The following is a 9,577-nucleotide window of genomic DNA, read 5'->3' as shown; positions in this document are numbered from 1 at the left end:
TATTGCACTTCTTCCTCTTGCTCATTATATGATTCATCATAATCGAACCCACTATCATCTTGCACAAATTGTTTTACACGGTTGTGCATTTGTTGACCCTTTTGCCTTCGCCTGTTAACCATCATATTGACACCTTCCATTGCATTTACTTGCTTAGGACCTTGAACCTATTGAAGTTAAGCTTTGGCTAATTGATTCATTGTAGTGGTCAACTCGGTAATTTCTTGCCCATGATCGTGCAATTCTTTGTGTAGGTGAATCACATTTGGATCACCTTGAGGAACATTTGCTCTACTCTGCCATGCCGATGAGGTATCCTCCATTTCATCTAAGATTTCGCAAGCTTCGGCATATGGTGTTGTCATGAAATTTTCACCGGCAAGTTGGTTTACCACGCATTGATTGGTAGTATTGATCCCCCTGTAGAAGGTTTGTTGAATCATAACCTCGGTCATGTCATTATTCGGGCACTCTTTCACCATAGTGTGGTACCTCTCCCATATCTCGTGCAACGGCTCATTGGATTCTTGTTTGAATATTAGAATCTCGTCTCTAAGAGTAGCCATATGCCTGGGAGAAAAGAACTTGGCAATTAAGTTTTCAGCCAATTCATCTCATGTATGGATAGAATGGTTTGGCAATCCTTCTAACCAGTCCAAGGCTTTCCCTCGTAGAGAAAAGGGAAATAGTCTCAATCTTAAAGCATCCTCAGAAACGTTGATCTGTTTACTACAAATCCTTTCAAGTGCTTGTACGCATTTTGATTCGGAACCCCGGTGAAGAATCCCCGTTGCTCAAGTAGTGTAAACATAACATTTGTGATTTGAAAGTTGCCCGCCCTGATGCGGGGCAAGACTATAGCACTTGCGTACCCTTCATTCGGCAACACTCGGTGTGGAGCCACTCTTGGTAGATTTGGGGGAGAAACGGGAATGTTGTCTTGAGGCTGTCGGCCTCGTCTATTTTCTTGAGGTTCAAGAGGAACCTCTTCAATTGGGTCATCTTTCACGTCCACATCCCCCAAAGGCATGTTTCCGAGAGGATCATTATTGAGAGCTATTTTTTTATGTACCTACAATCGATTCACAAAACGGTTAGTAACCCGGAAGTAAAATAAGACAAGCCACACACAAAACCAAATATATAGCTAAATCCGTTTTTAGCTCTCCGAAAACGGCGCCAAAAATTAATTTCGCCCAAACTCACACCACTAATTTAGGTTGCGAGGCGGTCGATGCAATAATAAAAACCCAACACGAGTCGGGGTCGATTCCACAGGGAGCTTGATATGTGATTAGGTATATACCTAGTGTGAATGTATGACGTGCCTAATATTACACTTCCACATTTTCATTTATTGTTTCTACTTCTACTTTTACGCTAAGGTTTGTAATTGTAAAGCTAAGAGACAATATTTTTGGTTTTGGTTATTTTTCAAGTTATAAAAGATCTAGGGTTGCGACTTCTGCCTAGTTGGTTACCTAACGGATTTAGAGCTTTAGGGCATATTTGGTTGATTGGGATACAATATAGCAATCACATGTAATTACTCACTCTATACATCTCGGTAGTTTGAGTGATTTTGCCCAATTCAGCTTTCTCAAGTCCAAATGGGTATCTCACGAAACAAGTGATAAATGCTCAAGTCGGGTCTTACTATCTCTAGATTCGACCCTTTAATTGGGGCTATCAATTTCTTGAGTTCACCCCAATTTCTTGTTAGCTAAGTTTTCCTAGACTTAATCTCACTTTCTCAAGTATAGACTAAGTCAATAAGGCATGAATCAATATTTGCAACCATCAATTCTCAAATTCAAGCAAGAACTAGGCTAAAATTCATATACCCAATCACAAATAAGCCCTAAATCAATCACCCATTAAGTACCCATACTAGGGTTGGGTCACAACCCTAACTAAGGGTTTAGCTACTCACGGACAATAAAGAAATTAAAGAAGACACTAAGATAAAATGCATAATAATTGATTAAGGAAAGAAAATCTAATGTTTAAATGCTAAACTAGTACAAAGTTGCCCAATACAGTAAATAAAAACGTCTCTAAATGTTCAGGTGCACAAAACTTTTCCTAAAAATGACAAAAAGATCTATTTATATCCAGCTGAAAATATCTGACAAAATTGCCTCTACGAAGGTTGTGCGGCCGCATAATTCTGTGTGCGGTCCGCACTTTGAGTCGGACTGGTGGGTACGGCTTTCTGCGGTCGCACAAAAGTGAGATGTGGCCGCACTTCATCTAATTGTGTGAAGCGCACAATTCTGAGTGCGGCCGCACCCTTGCTCTTGGACTGGATCAGGGCTTCACTCTGCGGACCGCACATTTATGAGTGCGGCCGCATTTTGGCATCCTGCGACCGCACAATAATGATGCGGTCCGCACATCTTCAAGCTCCCAAAACTAAAGGTCTCTGAATCTAGTCTTCCGCGGTCACACAATAATTGTGCAGCCCGCATTTTATGATCTATTAGTGCATCTTCAGAGTTTGCGGCCGCATACAGTATTGTGCGGTCCGCACTGTAGCCCTTTTTGCCTTGTTTTGATTCTTGTCCAATTTTACTCCTTTTTGAGTTAATTTTCACTTCTTTGGCTCGTTTCCCAATATTCCTGCAAGAAAGCACATTTCATTAGTTCTCGGGAATACCTTTAAGCATTTTCGAGCTAAAACGTATGTAGAAGAGAGCAAATAAGCGGTCAAAATCCCTACTTATCACAACCTTAATGGACTTCTCTCATAGTGTCTTGAATTTTGGATTTAACCCAAATTCCATATGTGTTTGATCTGTTAAAATTTTGATATTTACAAATGTCCCCTAATTCAAGACTTGTCATGGCGTAGACTTACAAGATAGTTGTAAATGAGGCTTGATGTACAAGCAAATAAGACATCATATTTTTTCATCGTGAGAGAAGAGATGATGCATATTTGATCCCACTAGGCGTGCCAATTTGTTTACAATAAATTTTAGCATACGAAAAATAAACTATAATCACACAATATAGTAAACTTAAATAACAAATTGTTAGTATTCCCTTGATATGCATATATTAGATCTCCATGAGAGGATTTTGTGGATCTTCTTGAAATATTTGATTATCAAGACGTATTCGATCACATCTTAATATCTTTAATATTCTAAGAGATCATTAAAATGCCTTCTCAAGTAAATATGTACCCTTTTTATAGACGTGAGCTATGATTTAGGGTAGAATAGCCTCCAAGCAATCCTGATGGGCCTTAGAGTAGCGTAGCCTCCAAACAACCTTAATTGACTCTTCTTGTACTGTCTTGAATTTAGGAAATAACCCAAATTTTATATGGGTTTGATCCGATAAAATTTTAATGTCTACAAAGTCATTAAAGTGGAGTAACATTTAGTTGTAGTTGGGATAGTGTATAATTTAGGTAAATCAAATAAAACACGATATAATATTCAGACTAAGAAAATGCCATTTAATTGTAGTGCTTCGATGTATTTTCTTCCTTTGTGTGTCTATGTTTTCATAGGTCTCCTCAGCTAGATAGAGGTCGTCCTAGATGAGGACATACCAGTAGAGGACAAGCTCGTTGTTATGCTTTCCCTAATAGACCTGAGGTAGAGGCATCTGATGCAATCATTATATGTATTGTCTCAGTCTTTTTTAAAGATGTTTTGGCACTGTTTAATCTGATTCTAATTATTTGTATGTGTCATCTTATTTTGCATCATATTTGGGTATGTCCCGTGATTCTTTGGATATTTCAGTTTATGTGTTTACACCTGTTGGAGATTATATATGCTTAAAAAATATTTTGCACTTTTTTACTTTATAATAAAATTTATTTGTTGTATCGGTAAGTCCCTAATATAGATTAAAAAGACAAAAAAGTATCATAATATTTTTTTTTTTAAAAGACAGATTGAAAACTTAGAGAGTAAAATAGATATTTGGCCACCAAAAGTTTGAGAAATTTGGCCGAGTGACCTTCCGAGCGCGATAAGCTTAGTTAAGTGATTTTCTATTATAAACGAAAGAAAAATAACTTTACTAAATAATTTGAAATAGTTGAGTGACTATATAAATAATGGAATCTAAGTTGTTTGAAGATGAATCCTTTTTTTTCTCCGGCCTCAGCTAACTGATCTAATAATAACACTCGAGAGTTTATAATTACTAAATTCTCCAAACATCTTGGTACCCAAAATATTAAGTTTACGCAAAATGTCCCCACCCATAAAGTGCCTTTTCTATTGATCTGTTTTTCTTCTTCAAGTTTTGAATAAAAAGTCAAGTCAGAGTAGTTGAGAATAATTATAACCCTGCCATCCAACAAGTAGCTGTCAAAAGTTAAAAATATCTTTCGCCTATTGTATAAGCAAAGGACATGATAAAATTGAAATGATACCAGGCGATCTGTTCTCAAGCCGTGGCGGAGCTACATATATTTAAGGGGTGTCACCGACACTCCATTGTCGGAAAATTATACTGTGTAGTTAGGTAATTTTTTATAAAATATGTATATATACTATTTATTAACACCCCTTGACTTCTTGATGAGTTTATTTATTTATATTTTAACCCCCTTGATGAAAATCTTAGCTCCGCCACTGCTCAAGTGGTGACATGACACATAACTCGAGAAATGGTCTAGTATTTAAAAAGCAAAAAGAAAAACCTACTTATAAGCAAGAGAATAACCTGAACCTACATAATTTTTTAAAACTTAAAATAACTTATTCTCCGTAACCAAGTTAAGGCAAGAAAATAAAAATACAGGGGAAAACAGCCGTCACAATACATTAAAAAAGTGTCCAATCAGAAACATAGACACAACAAAGTTTTAAAATAAAAAATAAAAACTCATAGGAAGTAAATACAAAAGCAAGAAATTTAAATTTTCATTTCCTTAATACTCAGCAGTAGGCACTTGCTCATGAGAGTGATTGATGAAGAAAAGTTCATAGACAACACCAGCAAGCCCAGCACCAATTATGGGCCCGGCCCAGTAAACCCACTGATGAGTCCAAGTCCAGCTAACAAAAGCAGGCCCAAAAGAAACAGCAGGGTTCATTGATGCTCCATCAAATGGCCCACCAGCAAGAATGTTGGCCCCAACAATGAAACCAATAGAAATTGGAGCAATCACACCTAATTCTCCTTTTTTTGGGTCAATAGCAGTGGCATAAACAGTGTAAACAAGCCCAAAAGTCATCACAATCTCAAATACTAAGGCATTCCATACTGATAATCCAGAACACAATGCAAATGCCCCTGTGCTCTGCATTCATTTTTAACCATGGTAATTATCTTAGTAAAATAATTAACCTAAATTACTCGCCTACCCAACCGTGTAATTTAAAAATAGCTGTCGGATGTATAATATATGTTAATTCATACTATAATATGTGTATAATCATGTATCGTTTAGGAAAAGTAAATAATGAATTCAGTCGGCTCTTTGCGTAAAGATCCTTATTAGTTTATTTTCTTTTTCCAAATTCATAGATGTCGTATGCGAAAGCTGAAGTTTTTTCAAGAGAATTAAAAGAATTAATTAGAAAGCCCAACCAGAGTACTATATATTCCAACTCAAGAAGCTGTCATTCAAATTGTGACTATGTGACTACTAGATATCACTTGGATACATAGTACACACCTTCCGTCCAAAACTATGGTCAGTGTGTCTAACCTTCAGTAAAATTTATATTTTAGTAATTATATGTAAAGTATTATAAATCACCATTTTATAGTTAAAAATAATTTTAAAATATTTAATATAATAATTAATATTAATGCCGAAAATGTGAAGGTAGAATAAGTAGGTGTAGTTTTAATGTCTTATCCGAGCTCAACTTAGTATTAATGCGGGGACAAGTTAAAGTCGCTTTCCATTGAGATACAAAAAGATTTATTTAGTATCTCGTGCAATCCCAAATATCTACCTCATTAAATAATTACTACAAAATCGTGATGTGAGACCATTGTCCTAACTCCTAAATAAGCATATGTTTACATTCTAAACCAGAGATCTGTATTAACAAACAATAACACGAGTCTTCTGAAATGATAGTTACCATAAAAATGGCCCGATGAGAGCTGTTGAACAGATATTCCAACAAAACCGTAACAAGTCTAGCTCTTACCGCGATTAATCAAAACTATATTATATTATCGCTAGCTAAATCGCCATTTCTAGCAAAAGGACCATTTCTACTTTAATCCTACTCCCATTTTTATGCAGACACTTTTTCCTTTTTAGCCTATTCAAAAAGAAAAATACTTTTTATGTTTGAGAATTGTCAACTTTAAATATCTTATTTACGCTTAATTACATGATTTTAAAGCCACAAAAATATTACGACATATTTAAAACTATAAATTTTAAAAATCATGCTTTCTTCTTAATAATTATGTGTCCAATCAATCACTTACCCATAAAATGAAACTAATGGAGTATAATATTTTCCTAATAAATGCAAAAGTTGACAGTTTATTTAGACTAAGCTACATGTGCCCATGTGTTTTTAAACGCTTTTAGAAAAAGAACCTAAAGGATATACACAGCCTTTTCAGTTTGGTTACTTCTCTTTACAGTTACAGTTATACAGCATATACGACGCTACGAATGATTGCAAAATCCTTTAGTAGATACTTTTGAAAAATACTTCTATCGGATATAATCACTTTACTTAAAGGATAAGGTTTGCTTACTAATTACACCGGGTTGTTGTTGTATTTTTGAAAATGCAATATATGTACCATTTCGACTTTAGATACTTCTCTTTACAGTTCAAGTACATCATATACGTTTACTCTAGATAGATAAGGAATGGGTGGTCAAAATGATATACTTCTTCTGTCTCAATTTATATGATATAGTTTGATTTTTTTGTTTGTTTGTGATTTTTCATATACTTTTTAATATTTTGAGTTATTAATTATGTAATTTCTAAGTACTTTTATGTAATTTTTAAATATATAAATTTTATTTTAAAATCTTTAAAATATATTCTATGTGGTTAGCATTAAAAAGTTTAAATTTCGAAATTCTAAGGACAGAGGGAGTAGTAGCCAAATAAGTGCTATAGCACCAAAGATGGAAATCTGAAAATAGCATGAAACTGCACATTTTAATGCTTACCAATCCACCAGTGGCGAACTTAAGGAGCAAGCAAGCAACAGTGGATCCAAGTAACTGTGCAATAATATAGAGAATACCACGGAAGAAAGTGATGTTTCCACCAATAAATGCACCGAAAGTAACGGCGGGGTTAACGTGGCCGCCGGAGATGTTAAAGCTGACGGAGACAGCCACGAAAAGGCCAAAAGCATGGGCTACAGCGGCGGCGATGAGGCCGGCGGGAGTGTTGGTACTGTCGGATGTCAGCTTGTTAAATGCCATGCCAGAACCCTGGCCGGCGAATACGAATATTAGGGTACTTATGAACTCCGCCAACGCCGCCTTGAGAGCGCCCGGCTGGCGGAGTTCTTCATGGGTTCCGATGGTGATTTGGTGGATCGGCATGGCCGGAAAATCAAGATTTAGAGAGAGAAAATTAAGAAAGTATTATCTACTCTGTAGTAGTGTAATAAAGGACTGAAGGGGGAGTGATGCAAAAAAAGGGAATTTGCATGGTTTTATATTGGGAAAATTTGCATGGGTTGTTGGGAAAAGGTTGTAGCAGGTTGCCGGTAAATATACATTGTTATTTGGATAAATCCTTTTTTTTCTCATTCTTATTTAATTACTCCTTTAGCATTTTTTTTTTTGTATTTGTCCAGTTAGCGAATTAGATTCAAATTAGAGTAGTGCAATTGATCCAAAGAACTGATTACTAACAAAGCTTAATAAAAGAAATTTATAAGTGTTAGTCTGATTTTCACATTTCTTTGTCTGCCCCTTTCCTTTTTCCCCATGTAGTAAAAGCCTCTTTCCAGAAAAAGAATTACCAGCCGGACGAATATTGACAGCTAAGAATCACTTCTTGTTTTGATGTGAATTGTTAGTGACATGTGAACGATCAGACTAGGGACCACACCAAATGGGTCCTATTTTGTTTTTTTTAAAATAAATTCTCATTCGATGTTAACTATCTACTATCTCCTAGTTTGGATTAAATTTGCCGCATAAAATTTATTAAATGAGAAAATGTTTCTTGCCCTAATTTTTTATTTTATTTTCAGAACTCGAACCTAAAATTTCTAATTACAGATATGAAAAATACTATTTATGCGACTACAATGGTATCCTATTCGATAATGACATGAAAGAGTGGGTAAGAGCAATCATGTACCATGGAATGCTCTGGAAGTGGAACTAGGGTTCTTAATCCTTCTTTTGATTGTTACTGTTTTTATTTATATGATAGTTTATAAAACTATTTCAAAATATTAGTTCACGATTTTGCTTACTTTATGACTTTTAAATTTGTAAGAATCCAAAATTTTCTATTGATTGAAAGTTTAAATTCTAATGTTATGTTTTTCAATCAAACTAACTTTTGAATATATTATTAGTAGATATTTTCTAAACTTCTAATAAGCTAATTCATAAGTCAAATCCAATAAAAAGTCGTCATTTATAAAGTTAAACAAGAAGGGCACATTTGTTGCCAAAATATTATTTTTTGAGTAAAATCAATTTTAATTCGTATCAAATCACAATGTATTATTCTGTTTTGTGTTCAAATTTGGATGCTTTTCGTTCTGTTAAACTGATCTAAGGACAAATAAGGTTTTTTTTTTAATTGTTGTTGTTGTTGTTGTGTTGGCAGACACAGTTCATAAATAAATTGACATAATCAAATTTGTAATATAACATGTGTTACGAGTTCGAATTGATCATTAATGTTGTTCAATAAGTCACTAACTTTTGGCCACACACTCGGAGTGCGTTGTTCATAGCCAAGTTGTTCAAGTTTCTATTGCTGCCATGTGTATTCCACGAAAAACACGAGTATGAATATGACCGAAACAAAGAAGGTAAAACAAAAACAACTTTTAGGGTGGATGCAAAATTAATTTTAATTAACAAAAGCATTATAATATTTAAACAAAAATCTTAAAAAGGAGTTAGTTCACATTAAATACTTGAATGATAGAGTGACACGTGGAACCGGGGACAGACGGAAGAAGAAGCGAGTGTAAACCAAGACTGAGGACAAATTCTTCGGTTGGTATCGGGTATATCCCGAACGGAACATTGTTAATGAGGGCAAACGAATATTTGCTACCATATAACATTTAATGAAAAATATTCCTTAATATTGAATTCACGTCTGTTATAGAGAATTTTGGCATTCATTACCTGCCGTTACATATTCATCAATGGCCACAATTATTGTCATTTAAGAAGGGCTTGATCCTAGGACCTTGTTCCCTAGGTATAACTATAAATAGTGACTTCAACAACCATTGTAGGACACGAAAATTCTGACAAATTTATGCTACACATTATTTCAAGCTAAATATTACTTTATTTCTGTCTAACAATATTCTTATAGCTGTCTTCAAAAGCCTTGCTCCCCGAACCAAGCTGTCTGCTATTTTATCTCGATTTCAATGTTAAGTCTTGCATTTT

General features: G+C 34.9%; 1 protein-coding gene across 1 annotated transcript; it reads right to left on the bottom strand.

The window, feature by feature from the left end:
- Window positions 1-4,691: 4,691 nt before the first annotated feature.
- Window positions 4,692-7,626, bottom strand: LOC104089727 (probable aquaporin TIP1-1). Its single transcript, XM_009594699.4, has 2 exons — window positions 7,139-7,626; window positions 4,692-5,275 (listed from the first exon to the last, which is right to left on the bottom strand). The coding sequence occupies exons 1-2, from the start codon at window positions 7,520-7,522 to the stop codon at window positions 4,904-4,906; spliced, it is 756 nt and encodes a 251-aa protein (XP_009592994.1). The 5' UTR covers window positions 7,523-7,626; the 3' UTR covers window positions 4,692-4,903.
- Between the last annotated feature and the right edge of the window lie 1,951 nt (window positions 7,627-9,577).

This window comes from Nicotiana tomentosiformis, chromosome 11 (assembly GCF_000390325.3).
Source record: "Nicotiana tomentosiformis chromosome 11, ASM39032v3, whole genome shotgun sequence".
Lineage (NCBI taxonomy): Eukaryota > Viridiplantae > Streptophyta > Magnoliopsida > Solanales > Solanaceae > Nicotiana > Nicotiana tomentosiformis.
This window is presented reverse-complemented; position numbering and strand designations above follow the sequence as displayed.